Source organism: Coregonus lavaretus (assembly GCF_964263955.1).
Source record: "Coregonus lavaretus genome assembly, contig: HAP1_SCAFFOLD_308, whole genome shotgun sequence".
Taxonomy (NCBI): Eukaryota; Metazoa; Chordata; class Actinopteri; order Salmoniformes; family Salmonidae; genus Coregonus; species Coregonus lavaretus.
Genome location: NW_028160494.1, coordinates 344,559 through 366,571, shown reverse-complemented (window position 1 = coordinate 366,571; position 22,013 = coordinate 344,559). Strand labels below are relative to the sequence as shown.

At 47.0% G+C, this 22,013-nt stretch overlaps 1 protein-coding gene across 3 annotated transcripts in view; it reads left to right on the top strand.

Moving 5' to 3' along the window:
• Nucleotides 1–22,013, top strand: part of LOC311121751 (mitochondrial proton/calcium exchanger protein-like) — an 80,792-nt gene that overhangs the window by 47,549 nt on the left and 11,230 nt on the right. For all 3 annotated transcript variants that reach the window (XM_084196203.1, XM_084196205.1, XM_084196204.1), the window contains exons 4-11: nt 2,422–2,565; nt 10,825–10,962; nt 11,816–12,019; nt 13,091–13,210; nt 13,400–13,531; nt 14,446–14,679; nt 21,031–21,165; nt 21,464–21,657. In XM_084196203.1, coding sequence (XP_084052329.1) covers nt 2,422–2,565; nt 10,825–10,962; nt 11,816–12,019; nt 13,091–13,210; nt 13,400–13,531; nt 14,446–14,679; nt 21,031–21,165; nt 21,464–21,657 — 1,301 coding nt within the window. The remainder of the gene's footprint in view (nt 1–2,421; nt 2,566–10,824; nt 10,963–11,815; nt 12,020–13,090; nt 13,211–13,399; nt 13,532–14,445; nt 14,680–21,030; nt 21,166–21,463; nt 21,658–22,013) is intronic.

Genomic DNA, 22,013 nt, shown 5'->3' with positions numbered 1-22,013 from the left:
ATTGTCCTGATGTACTGGACTGTACTCCAGCTGTTCTGTTGACTGATATTGTCCTGATGTACTGGACTGTACTCTGGCTGTTCTGTTGACTGATATTGTCCTAAAATAAACAAAGTTATGCAACACCCAATGTCCTTGTGTGAAAAAGTAATTGGCCCCTTAAACTCAATAACTGGTTGTGCCACCTTTAGCTGCAATGACTCCAACCAAACGCTTCCTGTAGTTGTTGATCAGTCTTTCACGTTGCTGTGGAGTAATTTTGGCCCACTCTTCCAGGCAGAACTGCTTTAAGTCAGCGACATTTGTGGGTTTTCAAGCATGAACTGCTCGTTTCAAATCCTGCCACAACATCTCAATTGGGATTAGGTCAGGATTTTGACTAGGCCATTCCAAAACTTCAAATGTTTTGCTTTTAACCATTTTCATGTACATTTTTACATTTTAGTCATTTAGCAGACACTCTTATCCAGAGCGACTTACAGTTAGGTAGTCCATACATTTATTTTATTTTTTTCGAACCCACAACCCTGGCGTTGCAAACGCCATGCTCTACCAACTGAGCTACATCCCTGCCGGCCATTCCCTCCCCTACCCTGGACGACGCTGGGCCAATTGTGCGCCGTCCCATGGGTCTCCCGGTCGCGGCCGGCTACGACAGAGCCTGGATTCGAACCAGGATCTCTAGTGGCACTGCGCCACTCGGGAGTCTATGATTGTGTGTAGACTTGATTGTGTGTTTTGGATCATTGTCTTGCTGCATGACCCAGCTGCGCTTCAGCTTCAGCTCACAGACGGATGGTCTGACATTCTCCTGTATAATTCTCTGATACAGAGCAGAATTCATGGTTCCTTCTATTAAGGCAAGTCGTCCAGGTCCTGAGGCAGCAAAGCATCCCCAAACCATCACACCACCACCACCACCATGCTTGACCGTTGGTATGAGGTTCTTACTGTGGAATGCGTGTTTGGTTTTCGCCAGACATAATGGGAACCATGTCGTCCAAAAATGTATACTTTGACTAATCTGTCCATAGAACATTCTACCAAGAGTCTTGATGATCATCCAGGTGCTTTTTGGCTAACTTGAGTGAACTTTTTGGAGAAAGATCCCGGTTACCGGTGTAAATCCCTAGGGCTGTAGCGCTGCCACATTCCACTGCAGATGCGGCAGACTGCTACAGGGGGATTGAGACGCAGCCCAGGCAAAAAAACATATCTCTAGCTTAAACTGATGGATTTTGATGGGGAGTTTTGTTACTATGTTAAATAGATTGAGGCATGGGTCAAATGCCAGGAGAACGCTACCTTCCCGAATGCATAGTGCCAACTGTAAAGTTTGATGGAGGAGGAATAATGGTCTGGGGCTGTTTTTCATGGTTCGGGCTAGGCCCCTTAGTTCCAGTGAAGGGAAATCTTAACGCTACAGCATACAATGACATTCTAGATGATTCTGTGCTTCCAACTTTGTGGCAACAGTTTGGGGAAGGCCCTTTCCTGTTTCAGCATGACAATGCCCCCGTGCACAAAGCGAGGTCCATACAGAAATGGTTTGTCAAGATCGGTGTGGAAGAACTTGACTGGCCTGCACAGAGCCCTGACCTCAACCCCATCAAACACCTTTGGGATGAATTGGAACGCTGACTGCGAGCCAGGTCTAATCGCCCAACATCAGTGCCCGACCTCACTAATGCTCGTGTCTGAATGGAAGCAAGTCCCCACAGCAATGTTCCAACATCTAGTGGAAAGCCTTCCCAGAAGAGTGGAGGCTGTTATAGCAGCAAAGGGGGGACCAACTCCATATTAATGCCCATGATTTTGGAATGAGATGTTTGACCATGTAGTGTACATAAACTCTTTTTTAATATCATAATTTATATAAATAGTGCCCTTTAATTCGTACATACATAAACTGTGTTTTTAACTTCTATAAATACTGCCCTCTGCTTGGTTCGTACATGCCACCAGAGGTCTCTTCACAGTCCCCAAGTCCAGAACAGACTATGGGAGGTGCACAGTACTACATAGAGCCATGACTACATGGAACTCTATTCCACATCAAGTAACTGATGCAAGCAGTAGAATCAGATTTAAAAAACAGATAAAAATACACCTTATGGAACAGTGGGGACTGTGAAGAGACACACACACATGCATACAAACACATGATACCATACGCACTATACACACACGTACACATGGATTCTGTGTTGTAGATATGTGGTAGTAGAGTAGAGGCCTGAGGGCACACACTTAGTGTGTTGTGAAATCTGTTGTGAATGTATTGTAATGTTTTTAAAATGTATAACTGCCTTAATTTTGCCAGACCCCAGGAAGAGTCAGCAGCTAATGGGGATCCATAATAAATACAAATACAAACATAAACTGTGTTTTTAACAAAATAATATATATTTTCCTCCCCAGTTCCTAAGGACTTGTGCTGATGTCTTTAGACTCCTCCCCTTCCTGGTGTTCATCATTGTGCCGTTCATGGAGTTCCTGCTTCCTGTGGCGCTGAAGCTCTTCCCCAACATGCTGCCCTCAACCTTTGAGACGCAGTCCAAGAAGGTAGGACCACCTCCTTAACCCTAATCTTAAAGGAATGGTCTGGATTTTTTTTTTACCCCAATGGTTGTTCAGATTCACGATAGGAACATGTAGGAAACAGCTTCCTAGTTAAACAGCCATGAGACTGTAGTTCTGTGGGGTTCCTCGTTAAACAGCCATGAGACTGTAGTTCTGTGGGCGTTCCTCGTTAAACAGCCATGAGACTGTAGTTCTGTGGGCGTTCCTAGTTAAACAGCCATGAGACTGTAGTTCTGTGGGCGTTCCTAGTTAAACAGCCATGAGACTGTAGTTCTGTGGGCGTTCCTAGTTAAAAGCCATGAGACTGTAGTTCTGTGGGCGTTCCTAGTTAAACAGCCATGAGACTGTAGTTCTGTGGGCGTTCCTAGTTAAACAGCCATGAGACTGTAGTTCTGTGGGCGTTCCTAGTTAAACAGCCATGAGACTGTAGTTCTGTGGGCGTTCCTAGTTAAACAGCCATGAGACTGTAGTTCTGTGGGCGTTCCTAGTTAAACAGCCATGAGACTGTAGTTCTGTGGGCGTTCCTAGTTAAACAGCCATGAGACTGTAGTTCTGTGGGCGTTCCTAGTTAAACAGCCATGAGACTGTAGTTCTGTGGGCGTTCCTAGTTAAACAGCCATGAGACTGTAGTTCTGTGGGCGTTCCTAGTTAAACAGCCATGAGACTGTAGTTCTGTGGGCGTTCCTAGTTAAACAGCCATGAGACTGTAGTTCTGTGGGCGTTCCTAGTTAAACAGCCATGAGACTGTAGTTCTGTGGGCGTTCCTAGTTAAACAGCCATGAGACTGTAGTTCTGTGGGCGTTCCTAGTTAAACAGCCATGAGACTGTAGTTCTGTGGGCGTTCCTAGTTAAACAGCCATGAGACTGTAGTTCTGTGGGCGTTCCTAGTTAAACAGCCATGAGACTGTAGTTCTGTGGGCGTTCCTAGTTAAACAGCCATGAGACTGTAGTTCTGTGGGCGTTCCTAGTTAAACAGCCATGAGACTGTAGTTCTGTGGGCGTTCCTAGTTAAACAGCCATGAGACTGTAGTTCTGTGGGCGTTCCTAGTTAAACAGCCATGAGACTGTAGTTCTGTGGGCGTTCCTAGTTAAACAGCCATGAGACTGTAGTTCTGTGGGCGTTCCTAGTTAAACAGCCATGAGACTGTAGTTCTGTGGGCGTTCCTAGTTAAACAGCCATGAGACTGTAGTTCTGTGGGCGTTCCTAGTTAAACAGCCATGAGACTGTAGTTCTGTGGGCGTTCCTAGTTAAACAGCCATGAGACTGTAGTTCTGTGGGCGTTCCTAGTTAAACAGCCATGAGACTGTAGTTCTGTGGGCGTTCCTAGTTAAACAGCCATGAGACTGTAGTTCTGTGGGCGTTCCTAGTTAAACAGCCATGAGACTGTAGTTCTGTGGGCGTTCCTAGTTAAACAGCCATGAGACTGTAGTTCTGTGGGCGTTCCTAGTTAAACAGCCATGAGACTGTAGTTCTGTGGGCGTTCCTAGTTAAACAGCCATGAGACTGTAGTTCTGTGGGCGTTCCTAGTTAAACAGCCATGAGACTGTAGTTCTGTGGGCGTTCCTAGTTAAACAGCCATGAGACTGTAGTTCTGTGGGCGTTCCTAGTTAAACAGCCATGAGACTGTAGTTCTGTGGGCGTTCCTAGTTAAACAGCCATGAGACTGTAGTTCTGTGGGCGTTCCTAGTTAAACAGCCATGAGACTGTAGTTCTGTGGGCGTTCCTAGTTAAACAGCCATGAGACTGTAGTTCTGTGGGCGTTCCTAGTTAAACAGCCATGAGACTGTAGTTCTGTGGGCGTTCCTAGTTAAACAGCCATGAGACTGTAGTTCTGTGGGCGTTCCTAGTTAAACAGCCATGAGACTGTAGTTCTGTGGGCGTTCCTAGTTAAACAGCCATGAGACTGTAGTTCTGTGGGCGTTCCTAGTTAAACAGCCATGAGACTGTAGTTCTGTGGGCGTTCCTAGTTAAACAGCCATGAGACTGTAGTTCTGTGGGCGTTCCTAGTTAAACAGCCATGAGACTGTAGTTCTGTGGGCGTTCCTAGTTAAACAGCCATGAGACTGTAGTTCTGTGGGCGTTCCTAGTTAAACAGCCATGAGACTGTAGTTCTGTGGGCGTTCCTAGTTAAACAGCCATGAGACTGTAGTTCTGTGGGCGTTCCTAGTTAAACAGCCATGAGACTGTAGTTCTGTGGGCGTTCCTAGTTAAACAGCCATGAGACTGTAGTTCTGTGGGCGTTCCTAGTTAAACAGCCATGAGACTGTAGTTCTGTGGGCGTTCCTAGTTAAACAGCCATGAGACTGTAGTTCTGTGGGCGTTCCTAGTTAAACAGCCATGAGACTGTAGTTCTGTGGGCGTTCCTAGTTAAACAGCCATGAGACTGTAGTTCTGTGGGCGTTCCTAGTTAAACAGCCATGAGACTGTAGTTCTGTGGGCGTTCCTAGTTAAACAGCCATGAGACTGTAGTTCTGTGGGCGTTCCTAGTTAAACAGCCATGAGACTGTAGTTCTGTGGGCGTTCCTAGTTAAACAGCCATGAGACTGTAGTTCTGTGGGCGTTCCTAGTTAAACAGCCATGAGACTGTAGTTCTGTGGGCGTTCCTAGTTAAACAGCCATGAGACTGTAGTTCTGTGGGCGTTCCTAGTTAAACAGCCATGAGACTGTAGTTCTGTGGGCGTTCCTAGTTAAACAGCCATGAGACTGTAGTTCTGTGGGCGTTCCTAGTTAAACAGCCATGAGACTGTAGTTCTGTGGGCGTTCCTAGTTAAACAGCCATGAGACTGTAGTTCTGTGGGCGTTCCTAGTTAAACAGCCATGAGACTGTAGTTCTGTGGGCGTTCCTAGTTAAACAGCCATGAGACTGTAGTTCTGTGGGCGTTCCTAGTTAAACAGCCATGAGACTGTAGTTCTGTGGGCGTTCCTAGTTAAACAGCCATGAGACTGTAGTTCTGTGGGCGTTCCTAGTTAAACAGCCATGAGACTGTAGTTCTGTGGGCGTTCCTAGTTAAACAGCCATGAGACTGTAGTTCTGTGGGCGTTCCTAGTTAAACAGCCATGAGACTGTAGTTCTGTGGGCGTTCCTAGTTAAACAGCCATGAGACTGTAGTTCTGTGGGCGTTCCTAGTTAAACAGCCATGAGACTGTAGTTCTGTGGGCGTTCCTAGTTAAACAGCCATGAGACTGTAGTTCTGTGGGCGTTCCTAGTTAAACAGCCATGAGACTGTAGTTCTGTACCAGTCGGAGAGCTTCTCTCCTTTCTACTGTCAGAGAATCTGTTGTGTGTAGAACGGCTGCTGCAAGCGATGACCCCCCTGACCCCATGACCCCCCCTGACCCCATGACCCCCCTGCAGAGTTGGACGATTATAACTTTTAACAAGTGTTGAATGATCAGAATCACCTTTATTCGCCAAGTACATTTACGGAACACTGACATGCAGTGCTTACAGAAAGGATTCACACCCCTTGACTTTTTTCACCTTTTGTTACAGCCTGAATTAAAAATGGATTAAATTGAGATTTTCTGTCTCTGGCCTACACATAATACCCCATAATGCCAAAGTGGAATTATGTTTTTAGAAATGTTTACAAATTAATTAAAAATGAAAAGATGAAATGTCTTGCGTCAAGTATTCAACCCCTTTGTTATGGCAAGCCTAAATAAGTTCAGGAGGAAAAATGTGCTTAACAAGTCACGGAATAAGTTGCATGGACTCTGTGTGCAATAATAGTGTTTAACATGATTTTGAAATGACTACCTCATCTCTGTACCCCACACAAACAATTATCTGTAAGGTCCCTCATTCGAGCAGTGGATTTCAAACACTAATTCAACCAAAAAGACCAGGGAGGTTTTCCAATGCCTCGCAAAGAAGGGCACCTATTGGTAGATATGTAAAAATTTTAAAAGCAGACATTGAATATCCCTTTGAGCATGGTTAAGTTATTAATTACACTTTGAATAGTGTGTCAATACACCCAGTCACTACAAAGATACAGGCGTCTTTCCTAACTCAGTTGTCAGAGAGGAAGGAAACCATTTCACCATGTGGCCAATAGTGATTTTAAAACAGTTACAGAGTTGAATGGCTGTGATAGGAGAAAACTGAGGATGGATCAACAACATTGTAGTTACTCCACAATACTAACCTAATTGACAGAGTGAAAGAAGGAAGCCTGTACATAATTTAAATATTCCAAAACGTATCCTTTTTGCAATAAGGCACTAAAGTAAAACTGCAAAAATGTGGCAAAGAAATTAACTTTATGTACGGAGTACAAAGCTTTATGTTTGGGGCAAATCCAGCACATCACTGAGTACCACTCTTCATATTTTCATTTTTCTACTTGTGTGTATGTACTGACATGTATGTTTAACTGATAGATGCACACACATACTACATGTTCATGTTTTTAAATGTAAATTGTAAAGTATTTTGTCTGTAATGTATTTTTTTGTTATGTGTCAGACCCCAGTAAGACTAGCTGTCGGATAATGAGGATCCTAATAAATCACATCAAGCCTGGTGGCGGCTACACCATGTCATTGTCGTAGTGGGTGCATCATTATTACTAACTGGATGAAGTAATTTCCTAAATGTGTCCGGTGCAGCGTCTGGTTGCTCCTCATTGCTCACCACAGACCAACAAATTGCTTGAATGGCCCCAACAACACAAGCAGGAGGCGTGGCCTAGCTTCTCCCCAAGTAGAACAAACTCAAAACGAAATCTGTAAGCTACCTCGAGGGTATGTGAGAAAGACGAAAACGTTATTAGACATTCATGGGCAATCATTACTGTGTACCTACTGTAGCAGCATGAATATCTCACAAACCTACGCTAGCTAGCTAGCTAGCTCCAACACACATAATAATGAGCTGCACTGAGGCCAGCTAGCTAGCTCCAACACACATAATAATGAGCTGCACTGAGGCCAGCTAGCTAGCTCCAACACACATAATAATGAGCTGCACTGAGGCTAGCTAGCTAGCTCCAACACACATAATAATGAGATGCACTGAGGCTAGCTAGCTAGCTCCAACACACATAATAATGAGATGCACTGAGGCCAGCTAGCTAGCTCCAACACACAGGTATCATTAACCTGAAATGAGTTATCAAGCCATTTCTTTACTCTCTGCCATAATCATTAAAACATTCCTCCAATTTTGCTCATAATGAGATGCACTGATGCTAGCTAGCTATAACATTAGGCTACAGTACATTTTGGGTATAGCAAACATAGCTAGCTAGCTTGGCTTGTAGTGGTACTAGCAAGCCCCATTATGGCCGAATCGATCACAAAATTATATACTGTACTGAACAACACTGCTTCGTGTGAAAAGAGAGCTTAGCTATGTTGCTACCGACAGCAAAAATAACTTCCTCGTTTGTCATTTGCCCTCCTGGTCCAGCGGGTCTAGGCTGCTGCCGCAAGTTGATCTTGGATGTTCTGAAGAACCTTCCAGAATCCATATATGTGTTGAAACTTCGATGGTCTGTTACACACACGTTCCATGGGGTCTGCAGTGACCCTCTCTAATTCGTTGCAGCACAGACATTCTTCTGTCAGCATGGCTGGACAGCTCCCACATAGTCTGACCGTTAGTCTGTCCCCATCGCTGCTTGCTCTGGTCTCGCAATTCTTGATCTCGCTGTCTCAACTCCTCTTCAGTGTATTCCGGCTCAAATGAATAGGGCGTATGTTCCTATGTTAGTATGTAAAAGACCATCACAACCTGTTACGTCGTCCAGCTCTTTTTGGAAAGAGGAATCACCAGAAGCAGCCATTGTAATTATTTCGCTAGCCATCTCAGATAGACAGTGCATGGTAACATAGCTCCCTGTGAACCTGGATTAAAAAAGTATTTGATCCCCTGCTGATTTTGTACGTTTTCCCACTGACAAAGAAATGATCAGTCTATAATTTTAATGGTAGGTTTATTTGAACAGTGAGAGACAGAATAACAACAAAAAAATCCAGAAAAACGCATGTCAAAAATGTTATAAATTGATTTGCATTTTAATGAGGGAAATTAGTATTTGATCCCCTATCAATCAGAAAGATTCCTGGCTCCCAGGTGTCTTTTATACAGGTAACGAGCTGAGATTAGGAGCACACTCTTAAAGGGAGTGCTCCTAATCTCAGCTTGTTACCTGTATAAAAGACACCTGTCCACAGAAGCAATCAATCAATCAGATTCCAAACTCTCCACCATGGCCAAGACCAAAGAGCTCTCCAAGGATGTCAGGGACAAGATTGTAGACCTACACAAGGCTGGAATGGGCTACAAGACCATCGCCAAGCAGCTTGGTGAGAAGGTGACAACAGTTAATGCGATTATTCGCAAATGGAAGAAACCCAAAAGAACTGTCAATCTCCCTCGGCCTGGGGCTCCATGCAAGATCTCACCTCGTGGAGTTGCAATGATCATGAGAACGGTGAGGAATCAGCCCAGAACTACACGGGAGGATCTTGTCAATGATCTCAAGGCAGCTAGGACCATAGTCACCAAGAAAACACACTACGCCGTGAAGGACTGAAATCCTGCAACGCCCGCAAGGTCCCCCTGCTCAAGAAAGCACATATACAGGGCCGTCTGAAGTTTGCCAATGAACATCTGAATGATTCAGAGGAGAACTGGATGAAAGTGAGTCAGATGAGACCAAAATGGAGCTCTTTGGCATCAACTCAACTCGCCGTGTTTGGAGGAGGAGGAATGCTGCCTATGACCCCAAGAACACCATCCCCTCCGTCAAACATGGAGGTGGTAACATTATGCTTTGGGGGTGTTTTTCTGCTAAGGGGACAGGACAACTTCACCGCATCAAAGGGACGATGGACGGGGCCATGTACCGTCAAATCTTGGGTGAGAACCTCCTTCCCTCAGCCAGGGCATTGAAAATGGGTCGTGGATGGGTATTCCAGCATGACAATGACCCAAAACACACGGCCAAGGCAACAAAGGCGTGGCTCAAGAAGAAGCACATTAAGTTCCTGCAGTGGCCTAGCCAGTCTCCAGACCTTAATCCCATAGACAATCTGTGGAGGGAGCTGAAGGTTCGAGTTGCCAAACGTCAGCCTCGATACCTTAATGACTTGGAGAAGATCTGCAAAGAGGAGTGGAACAAAATCCCTCCTGAGATGTATGCAAACCTGGTGGCCAACTACAAGAAACGTCTGACCTCTGTGATTGCCAACAAGGGTTTTGCCACCAAGTACTAAGTCATGTTTTGCAGAGGGGTCAAATACTTATTTCCCTCATTAAAATGCTAATCAATTTATAACATTTTTTACATGCATTTTTCTGGATTTTTTTGTTGTTATTCTGTCTCTCACTGTTCAAATAAACCTACCATTAAAATTATAGACTGATCATTTCTTTGTCAGTGGGCAATCGTACAAAATCAGCAGGGGATCAAACCCTTTTTTCCCTCACTGTATTATCACCCCTGTTTTGAGACGGAAGTAGGGCTCCCGTCAGGCTGTAGTCTTTATATCCTGCAATGTCCTGGCAGATGGGAACAACGTCCTGTATTGAACAAGGATAACCATATCTACTCGCTTGCTAGAGTGATCGTGCAATCGGCCAAACACAAAGGCCACAATAATTGCTACGAAACATGACTCCATACATTTTTTGATCAGACAGCATCTCAATCAAACACATTTTTTATTTAACCTTTATTTAACTAGGCAAGTCAGTTAAGAACAAATTCTTATTTACAATGACGGCCTACACCAGCCAAATCCGGACGATGCTGGGCCAATTGTGCGCCGCCCTATGAGACTCCCAATCACGGCCGGTTGTGATGCAGCCTGGAATCGAACCAGTCTGTAGTGACGCCTCAAGCACTGAGATGCAGTGCCTTAGACCGCTGCGCCACTCGGGAGCCCTATGACGTCATTGGTTGAAATCTCCTGCCGCAAAAATTCTTGCATAATTATGTCTGAAACACATCTCATCACTCATAATGATGTAGGGAGACTGGAAAAACACTCAAAATAGTTTATAGCGGAGAAGTTTCCCTGTAATCCCATCCCACCTATAATCCCAGCCACAGCCTTCCTTAGACCCCTCACTTCCCCTATAATCCCAGCCACAGCCTTCCTTAGACCCCTCACTTCCCCTATAATCCCAGCCGCACCTCTGATCTCCCCTTTAATCTAGCCCTGCCCCTGACCTTAGCCCTACCTAATCTAGTGTGTGTGTGTGTGTGTGTGTGTGTGTGTCCCAGGAGGAGAGGCTGAAGACGGAGCTGCGTGTGAAGCTGGAGATGGCTAAATTCCTCCAGGACACTGTGGAGGAGATTGCTCTGAGGAACAAGGCTGCCAAGGGAAACGTCACTGAGGAGTTCTCTACCTTCTTCCAGAAGGTACCATCCATCCATCCATCTATCGCTACAGTCAAAACTCCTGTGTTCCTCTGTCTCTGCCCTTGTCCCCCTGTCTCTGTCCCCGTGTCTCTGACCCCTGTGTCTCTGTCCCTGTCTCCATAAAATCTCTGTTCCCCTGTGTCTCTGGGTCTCTGTTCCCCTGGGTCTCTGTTCCCCTGGGTCTCTGTTCCCCTGGGTCTCTGTTCCCCTGGGTCTCTGTTCCCCTGGGTCTCTGTTCCCCTGGGTCTCTGTTCCCCTGGGTCTCTGTGTCTCTGTCCCCCTGGGTCTCTGTCCCCCTGGGTCTCTGTCCCCCTGGGTCTCTGTTCCCCTGGGTCTCTGTTCCCCTGGGTCTCTGTTCCCCTGTCCCCCTGGGTCTCTGTCCCCCTGTCCCCCTATGTCTCTGCCCGTGTCTCTGTCCCCCTGGGTCTCTGTCCCCCTATGTCTCTGCCCGTGTCTCTGTCCCTCTGTATCTGTCTCTCTGTCCCCCTGGGTCTCTGTCCCCCTGGGTCTCTGTCCCCCTGGGTCTCTGTCCCCCTATGTCTCTGCCCGTGTCTCTGTCCCCCTGTATCTGTCACTCTGTCCCCCTGGGTCTCTGGCCCCCTGGGTCTCTGTCCCTGTCCCATGTGTCTGTTCCTGTCCCCCTGTCTCTTTCCCTGTCCCCCTGTATCTGTACCCCTGTGTCTGTCCCCCTGTCTCTGGCCCCCTGTCTCTGGCCCTGTCCCTGTCTCTGCCCCCTATGTCTCTGCCCCCCCTGGGTCTCTTTCCCTGTCCCCCGTGTCTCTTTCCCTGTCCCCCTATTTCTCCCTAACCATCTCTGCCTCGTCCCCCTGTGTCTCTGTCTCTCCCCCTGTAGATCCGTGATTCTGGGGAGCGTCCCAGTAATGAGCAGATAATCAGGTTCTCTAAGCTGTTTGAGGATGAGTTGACTCTGGACAACCTGACTCGTCCTCAGCTGGTTGCTCTGTGTCGTCTGTTAGAGCTGCAGTCTATAGGAACCAACAACTTCCTTCGCTTCCAACTCATCATGAAGCTACGAGCCATCCGTGCTGACGACAAGGTCTGTAACCCCTGACCTCTACCCCCTGACCTCTACCCCCTGACCTCTACCCCCTGACCTCTACCGCCTGGCCTCTACCCCCTGACCTCTACCCCCTGGCCTCTACCCCCTGGCCTCTACCCCCTGACCTCTACCCCCTGACCTCTACCCCCTGACCTCTACCCCCTGACCTCTACCCCCTGGCCTCTACCCCCTGACCTCTACCCCCTGACCTCTACCCCCTGACGTCTACCCCCTGACGTCTAACCCCTGACCTCTAACCCCTGACCTCTACCCCCTGACATCTAACCCCTGACCTGTAACCCCTGACCTCTAACCCCTGACCTCTAACCCCTGACCTCTACCCCCTGACCTCTAACCCCTGACCTCTACCCCCTGACCTCTAACCCCTGACCTCTAACCCCTGACCTCTACCCCCTGACCTCTACCCCCTGACTTACGACAAGGTCTGTAACCCCTGACCTGTAACCCCTGACCTGTAACCCCTGACCTCTACCCCCTGACCTCTACCCCCTGACCTGTAACCCCTGACCTGTAACCCCTGACCTGTAACCCCTGACCTCTAACCCCTGACCTCTAACCCCTGACCTCTAACCCCTGACCTCTACCCCCTGACCTCTACCCCCTGACCTCTACCCCCTGACCTCTACCCCCTGACCTCTACCCCCTGACCTCTACCCCCTGACCTCTACCCCCTGACGTCTAACCCCTGACCTCTAACCCCTGACCTCTACCCCCTGACCTCTAACCCCTGACTTACGACAAGGTCTCTAACCCCTGACCTCTAACCCCTGACCTCTACCCCCTGACCTCTACCCCCTGACCTCTACCCCCTGACCTCTACCCCCTGACCTCTACCCCCTGACCTCTACCCCCTGACTTACGACAAGGTCTGTAACGTCTGACCCCTGACTTCTAGCTACGAGCCATCTGTGCTGACGGACACCCTGACCCCTAAACCTAATCACTCACTTAGTTTGGTGATGGAGGCTGAATGAAGAACAGAAATCATCTGTAACCAGTGTTGACTAAATATGACTGAATACTGTTGTCTGTCTGTCACCACTACAGTTGATAGCGGAAGAGGGGGTGGACTCTCTGAGTGTGAATGAGCTCCAGGCAGCCTGTCGAGTCCGAGGGATGAGAGCTCTGGGAGTCACAGAGGAGAGACTGAGAGAACAGCTCCAGCAGGTAATAAATTACATTATTATATATCTGTGAACATATCAGTGTCCTAATGGAGGAGAGACAGTAAACTTACTAAACCTCGGTCCTAAAAACTGTTTTAAGAGACATCTTTACTAATGTATTGAGATGATCTCTTGGTAAGTGTGTTGTATTGAGTTGGTAAGTAGTAAAGTATTTGTTGTTCTTCTCCAGTGGTTGGAGCTGCACCTGAACCAGCACATCCCCACCTCCCTCCTCCTCCTCTCCAGGGCCATGTTCCTCCCTGATACTCTCTCCCCTGCAGACCAGCTCAAGACCACCCTGCAGAATCTGCCTGACATAGTGGTACGTATGATTTATACTTCCACCTGTGAAAATAGTGGTACAACGATTATTTTATAGGGTTGTTATACTCACAGATATCCTAACATGGGATCAAAACGTGTAGCGCTCTTCATTTCTAGAGAGAAAAAAAAAAAACGTTTTAATGTTGCCCACACAGCCTTCTGTTGTCACCCGGAGCATCATTAGTTTTCTTCACATATGTTCTCCAGGGATAGGGTTAGGGCTCTGTCTCCAGGCCAGGGTTAGGGTTAGGGTTAGGGTTAGGGTTAGGGTTAGGGCTCTGTCTCCAGGCCAGGGTTAGGGTTAGGGTTAGGGTTAGGGCTCTGTCTCCAGGCCAGGGTTAGGGTTAGGGTTAGGGTTAGGGTTAGAGCTCTGTCTCCAGGCCAGGGTTAGGGTTAGAGCTCTGTCTCCAGGCCAGGGAGGCCCAGGGTTAGGGTTCAGGGTTAGGGTATGGGGGTTAGAGCTCTGTCTCCAGGCCAAGGAGGCCCAGGGTTAGGGTTAGAGCTCTGTCTCCAGGCCAAGGAGGCCCAGGGTTAGGGTTAGAGCTCAGGGTTAGGGTTAGAGTTCAGGGTTAGGGTTAGGGTTAGAGCTCAGGGTTAGGGTTAGGGTTCAGGGTTAGGGTATGGGGGTTAGAGCTCTGTCTCCAGGCCAAGGAGGCCCAGGGTTAGGGTTAGAGCTCTGTCTCCAGGCCAAGGAGGCCCAGGGTTAGGGTTAGAGCTCAGGGTTAGGGTATGACTTGGTGCTGTATCTTGGTCTCTCCAGGCTAAGGAGGCCCAGGTGAAGGGTAAAGGTTAGAGGTCAGGTGTTATCCTGTATAACATGATGTACGTCCCTCCAGGCTAAGGAGGCCCAGGTGAAGGGGAAAGGTTAGAGGTCAGGTGTTATCCTGTATAACGTGATGTACGTCCCTCCAGGCTAAGGAGGCCCAGGTTAAAGTGGCTGAGATGGAGCTGTCCCAGGTTGACAACAAGACCAAGCTGGAAGCCACGCTGCAGGAGGAGGCAGCGATACGTCAGGATAACAAGGATAGAGCGATGGAGAGGCTGGCGGATGCAGCAGAGAGGACAGAACAATCCCTCACGGGTGGGGACATGGCTCAATACTCAGAGACACTACAAGACACAGCTTCAGTCCTAGAGGGCATCAAGGTAACACACATCTCTGTCCCAGAGGGCATCAAGGTAACACACATCTCTGTCCCAGAGGGCATCAAGGTAACACACATCTCTGTCCTAGAGGGCATCAAGGTAACACACATCTCTGTCCTAGAGGGCATCAAGGTAACACACATCTCTGTCCCAGAGGGCATCAAGGTAACACACATCTCTGTCCCAGAGGGCATCAAGGTAACACACATCTCTGTCCTAGAGGGCATCAAGGTAACACACATCTCTGTCCCAGAGGGCATCAAGGTAACACACATCTCTGTCCCAGAGGGCATCAAGGTAACACACATCTCTGTCCTAGAGGGCATCAAGGTAACACACATCTCTGTCCTAGAGGGCATCAAGGTAACACACATCTCTGTCCCAGAGGGCATCAAGGTAACACACATCTCTGTCCTAGAGGGCATCAAGGTAACACACATCTCTGTCCTAGAGGGCATCAAGGTAACACACATCTCTGTCCCAGAGGGCATCAAGGTAACACACATCTCTGTCCCAGAGGGCATCAAGGTAACACACATCTCTGTCCCAGAGGGCATCAAGGTAACACACATCTCTGTCCTAGAGGGCATCAAGGTAGCACACATCTCTGTCCCAGAGGGCATCAAGGTAACACACATCTCTGTCCTAGAGGGCATCAAGGTAACACACATCTCTGTCCCAGAGGGCATCAAGTAAACTCAACATGTAAAGTGTTGGTCCCATGTTTCATGAGCTGAAATTAAAGATCCCAGAAATGTTCTATATGCACAAAAAAGCTTATTTCTCTCCTGTTTCCTGTTAGTGAGCATTTCTCCTTTGCCAAGAGAATCCATCCACCTGACAGGTGTGGATTAAACAGCATGATAATTACACAGGTGCACCTTGTGCTGGGAACAATAAAAGGCCACTCTAAAATGTACGGTTTTGTCACACAACACAATGCTACAGATGTCTCACGTGAGGGAGTGTGAAGTTGGCATGCTGACTGCAGGAATGTCCACCAGAGCTGTTGCCAGAAAATTTAATGAAAATGTCTCTACCATAAGTTGCCTCCAACGTCGTTTTAGAGAATTTGGCAGTACGTCCAACCGGCCTCACAACCGCAGACCACGTGTAACCACGCCAGCCCAGGACCTCCCCAGACCACGTGTATGGCGTTGTGTGTGCAGAGCGGTTTGATGATGTCAACGTTGTGAACAGAGTGCCCCATGGTGGTGGGTGGGGTTATGGTATGGGCCGGCATAAACTACGGACAACGAACACAATTTGCATTTTATTGATGGCAATTTGAACGCACAAGGATACTGTTTTGAGATTTTGAGGTCCATAGTCGTGCCATTCATCTGCTGCCATCACCTCATGTTTCAGCATCATAATGCACGGCCCCATGTCGCAAGGATCTGGACACAATTCCTGGAAGCTGAAAATGTCCCAGTTCTTCCATGGCCTGCATACTCACCAGACGTCACGCTTGGGATGCTCTGGATCGACGTGTACGACAGCGTGTTCCAGTTCCTACCAATATCCAGCAACTTCTCACAGCCATTGAATAGTAGTGGGACACCATTCCACAGGTCACAATCAACAGCCTGATCAACTATGCGAAGGAGAGGTGTCACGCTGCATGAGGCAAATGGTGGTCACACCAGATACTGACGGGTTTTCTGATCCACGCCCCTACCTTTTTTTAAGGTATCTGTGACCAACAGATGCAGATCTGTATTCCCAATCATGTGAAATACATAGATTTGGGCCTAATGAATTTATTTCATTCGACTGATTTCCTTATATGACTGTAACTCAGTAACACCTTTGAAATTGTTGCATGTTGCGTTTATATTTTTGTTCAGTGTACAAATCTTATAGATTGTTTGCAGATAGTCAGATAATGTGATCATCATACATTATCTGAGCTACATTATCAGATCAAGGTCTGTGGACTCATCTGTCTGTTCCATACCCAATGTTTCCAATATTGTCTGACTGTCTGTTCCATACCCAAACTTTGCATTGTTTACTATGTTGCATACCTGTTGCTCATCCACTCTCCATGGTGATCATGCTGTTCATTGACTACAGCTCAGCCTTCAACACCATAGTACCCTCCAAGCTCATCACTTAGTTCAGGTCCCTGGGTCTGAACCCCGCCCTGTGCAACTGGGTCCTGGACTTCCTGACGGGCCGCCCCCAGGTGGTGAAGGTAGGAAACAACATCTCCACTTCGCTGATCCTCAACACTGGGGCCCCACAAGGGTGCGTGCTCAGCCCCCTCCTGTACTCCCTGTTCACCCATGACTGCGTGTCCAAGCACGCCTCCAACTCAATAATCAAGTTTGCAGACGACACAACAGTAGTAGGCTTGATTACCAACAATGACGAGACCGCCTACAGGGAGGAGGTGAGGGCTCTGGGAGTGTGGTGCCAGGAAAATAACCTCTCACTCAAGATCAACAAAACAAAGGAGATGATCGTGGACTTCAGGAGACAGCAGAGGGTGCACCCCCCTATCCACATCGACGGGACCGCAGTGGAGAAGGTGGAAAGCTTCAAGTTCCTCGGCGTACACATCACTGACAAACTGAAATGGTCAAGGCATCACAGGGGGCACACTGCCTGCCCTCCAGGACACCTACAGCACCCGACGTCACAGGAAGGCCAAAAAGATTATCAAGGACATCAATCACCTGAGCCACAGCCTGTTCACCCCGCTATCATCCAGAAGGCGAGGTCAGTACAGGTGCATCAAGCAGGGACCGAGAGCCTGAAAAACAGCTTCTATCTCAAGGCCACCAGACTGTTAAATAGCCATCACTAGCCGGCCTCCACCCAGTACCCTGCCCTGAACTTAGTCACTGTCACTTGCCGGCTACCACCCGGTTACTCAACCCTGCACCTTAGAGGCTGCTGCCCTATATACATAGTAATGGATCACTGGTCACTGTAATAATGTTTCCATCCTGTTTTACCCATCTCATATGTATATACTGTATTGCAGTCCAGTCCATCCTATTTAACTATTGCTGTATCTATTCTATTCTATCCACGTATTCTTCAGAAATACTAAATATTATATCCACATACTGTCCATAATGTCTCTACAGCCCATCACATATCCAGTGCCTTCAGAAAGTATTCATACCCCTTGACTTATTCCACATTTTGTTGTGTTTCAGCCTGAATTCAAAATTGATGAAATATTTTTTTTCTCACCCATCTAATCTACACACAATAATACCCCATAATGACAATGTGAAAACAAACATGTTTTTAGAAATGTTGGCAAATTTATAGAAAATTACAGAAATCTAATTTACATAAGTATTCACACCCCTGAGTCAATACATTGTAGAAGCGCCTTTGTCAGTGCTTACAGCTGGGAGTCTTTCTGGGTCAGTCTCTAAGAGATTTCCACACCTGGACTGTGCAACATTTGCCCATTATTCTTTTCAAAATTCTTCAAAATCTGACAAATTTGGTTGTTGATCATTGCTAGATTTAAGTCAAAACTGTCATTCAGGAACATTCACTGTCTTCTTGGTAAGCAACTCCAGTATAGATTTGGCCTTGTGTTGTAGGTTATTGTCCTGCTGAAAGGTGAATTCATCTCCCAGTGTCTGGTGGACAGCAGACTGAACCAGGGTTTCCTCTAGTCTCCCAGTGTCTGGTGGAAAGCAGACTGTACCAGGGTTTCCTCTAGTCTCCCAGTGTCTGGTGGACAGCAGACTGAACCAGGGTTTCCTCTAGTCTCCCAGTGTCTGGTGGAAAGCAGACTGAACCAGGGTTTCCTCTAGTCTCCCAGTGTCTGGTGGACAGCAGACTGAACCAGGGTTTCCTCTAGTCTCCCAGTGTCTGGTGGAAAGCAGACTGAACCAGGTTTTCCTCTAGTCTCCCAGTGTCTGGTGGAAAGCAGACTGAACCAGGGTTTCCTCTAGTCTCCCAGTGTCTGGTGGAAAGCAGACTGGACCAGGGTTTCCTCTAGTCTCCCAGTGTCTGGTGGACAGCAGACTGAACCAGGTTTTCCTCTAGTCTCCCAGTGTCTGGTGGAAAGCAGACTGAACCAGGGTTTCCTCTAGTCTCCCAGTGTCTGGTGGACAGCAGACTGAACCAGGGTTTCCTCTAGTCTCCCAGTGTCTGGTGGACAGCAGACTGAACCAGGGTTTCCTCTAGTCTCCCAGTGTCTGGTGGACAGCAGACTGGACCAGGGTTTCCTCTAGTCTCCCAGTGTCTGGTGGAAAGCAGACTGAACCAGGGTTTCCTCTAGTCTCCCAGACAGCAGACTGAACCAGGGTTTCCTCTAGTCTCCCAGTGTCTGGTGGACAGCAGACTGGACCAGGGTTTCCTCTAGTCTCCCAGTGTCTGGTGGACAGCAGACTGAACCAGGTTTTCCTCTAGTCTCCCAGTGTCTGGTGGAAAGCAGACTGAACCAGGGTTTCCTCTAGTCTCCCAGTGTCTGGTGGACAGCAGACTGAACCAGGGTTTCCTCTAGTCTCCCAGTGGAGAGTAGACTGAACCAGGGTTTCCTCTAGTCTCCCAGTGTCTGGTGGACAGCAGACTGAACCAGGGTTTCCTCTAGTCTCCCAGTGGAGAGTAGACTGAACCAGGTTTTCCTCTAGTCTCCCAGTGTCTGGTGGACAGCAGACTGGACCAGGGTTTCCTCTAGTCTCCCAGTGTCTGGTGGACAGCAGACTGAACCAGGGTTTCCTCTAGTCTCCCAGTGTCTGGTGGACAGCAGACTGAACCAGGTTTTCCTCTAGGATTTTGCCTGTGCTTAGCTCCATCCCATGTATTCTTTAACATGATGCTGTCACCACTATGCTTGAAAATATGGAGAGTGGTATTCAGTAATGTGTTGTATTGGATTTGCCCTAAACATAACACTTTGAATTCAGGACAAAAAGTGAATTGCTTTGGCAAATTTTTTGCAGTATCACTTTAGTGCCTTGTTGCAAACAGGATGCTTGATTTGGAATATTTAAATTATGTACAGGCTTCCTTCTTTTCACTCTGTCATTTAGGTTAGTATTGTGGAGTAACTACAATGTTGTTGATCCATCCTCAGTTTTCTCCTATCACAGCCATTCAACTCTGTAACTGTTTTAAAGTCACCATTGGCCTCATGGTGAAATTCCTTAGAGGTTTCCTTCCTCTCCGTCAACTGAGTTAGGAAGGATGTCTGTATCTTTGTAGTGACTGGGTGTATTGATACACCATCCAAAGTGTTATTAATAACTTCACCATGCTCAAAGGGATATTCAATGTCTGCTTTTTTGTGATACAGCCTGGAATCGAACCAGGGGGTCTGTGCAATAATAGTGTTGAACATGAATTTTGAATGACTACCTCATTTCTGTACCCGACACATACAATTGTCTGTAAGATCCCTCAGGCTCCCGAGTGGCGCAGCGGTTTAAGGCACTACATCTCAGTGCTTGAGGCGTCACTACAGACCGAGTGGAGCAGCGGTCTAAGGCACTGCATTTCAGTGCTTGAGGCGTCACACAGCTGTATATTAATCTAGTATATATTGTCCTGTACCCAGCTGTATATTAATCTAGTATATATTGTCTTGTACCCAGCTGTATATTAATCTAGTATATATTGTCCTGTACCCAGCTGTATATTAATCTAGTATATATTGTCCTGTACCCAGCTGTATATTAATCTAGTATATATTGTCTTGTACCCAGCTGTATATTAATCTAGTATATATAGTCCTGTACCCAGCTGTATATTAATCTAGTATATATTGTCCTGTACCCAGCTGTATATTAATCTAGTATATATTGTCCTGTACCCAGCTGTATATTAATCTAGTATATATTGTCCTGTACCCAGCTGTATATTAATCTAGTATATATTGTCCTGTACCCAGCTGTATATTAATCTAGTATATATTGTCCTGTACCCAGCTGTATATTAATCTAGTATATATTGTCCTGTACCCAGCTGTATATTAATCTAGTATATATTGTCCTGTACCCAGCTGTATATTAATCTAGTATATATTGTCCTGTACCCAGCTGTATATTAATCTAGTATATATTGTCTTGTACCCAGCTGTATATTAATCTAGTATATATAGTCCTGTACCCAGCTGTATATTAATCTAGTATATATTGTCCTGTACCCAGCTGTATATTAATCTAGTATATATTGTCCTGTACCCAGCTGTATATTAATCTAGTATATATTGTCCTGTACCCAGCTGTATATTAATCTAGTATATATTGTCCTGTACCCAGCTGTATATTAATCTAGTATATATTGTCCTGTACCCAGCTGTATATTAATCTAGTATATATTGTCCTGTACCCAGCTGTATATTAATCTAGTATATATTGTCCCCTACAGGGAGAGGAGATCACTAAGGAAGAAATAGACATGTTGAGTGATGCATGTACCAAGCTGAAGGAACAGAAGAAGTTACTCACTCTGGAGAAGGAGGAGCTGGAGGACCTGAAGGATGACGTGCAGGAGTACAGCGAGGTAAGGGGTGTGATGTCATCACTACTGACGGGGGGGGGGGGTGATGTCATCACTACTGACGGGGGGGGGACTGGGGGGGGGGGGGGGGGGTGGTGATGTCATCACTACTGACGGGGGTGTGTGTGATGTCATCACTACTGACGGGGGTGTGTGTGATGTCATCACTACTGACGGGGGTGTGTGTGATGTCATCACTACTGACGGGGGGGGTGTGATGTCATCACTACTGACGGGGGGGGTGTGATGTCATCACTACTGACGGGGGGGGTGTGATGTCATCACTACTGTTTCTGTCCAGGACCTGGAGGAGATAAAGAAGGAGTTATCTAAGACCGGCCAGGAGAGGGCAGTGCAGGAGAGTAAGGCCTCTCAGAGGCTCTCTAAGCGGGTCAACAGGATGATCAGCAGGATAAGCAAGATCATCACAGAGCTGGAGCAGGACAAGGTGGTCCTGGATGGACAGATGGACAGACCATCCACTCCTCCTATTGGGTAAGAAATCAGCAGCATCATCATAGAACCACTGGGAACCAATGGGTTTTTCAGATCAGACTGGACCGGGCTGTGGACGTCATACGACCGCGGTTAACGTAATAACGTATAGTTATCGGTAGTTACCAATGGGCAAAACGTATAGTTAGTTAGCATTTGGAGTAATGAGTTAGGAGTCTTATTCACATGCTAAAATGTGTTCGCTCTCGCTAAAAACACATGCCTCTAGAAATATCACTTAATATGCCTTCAACAAAAACTAGGCTAGTTTGAAAATTGGATAATGTTCATTTCACATAAATTTGATAGAGAATAGATGATCATCATAGTAATTGTTGACAATATGTCTCGGTAGC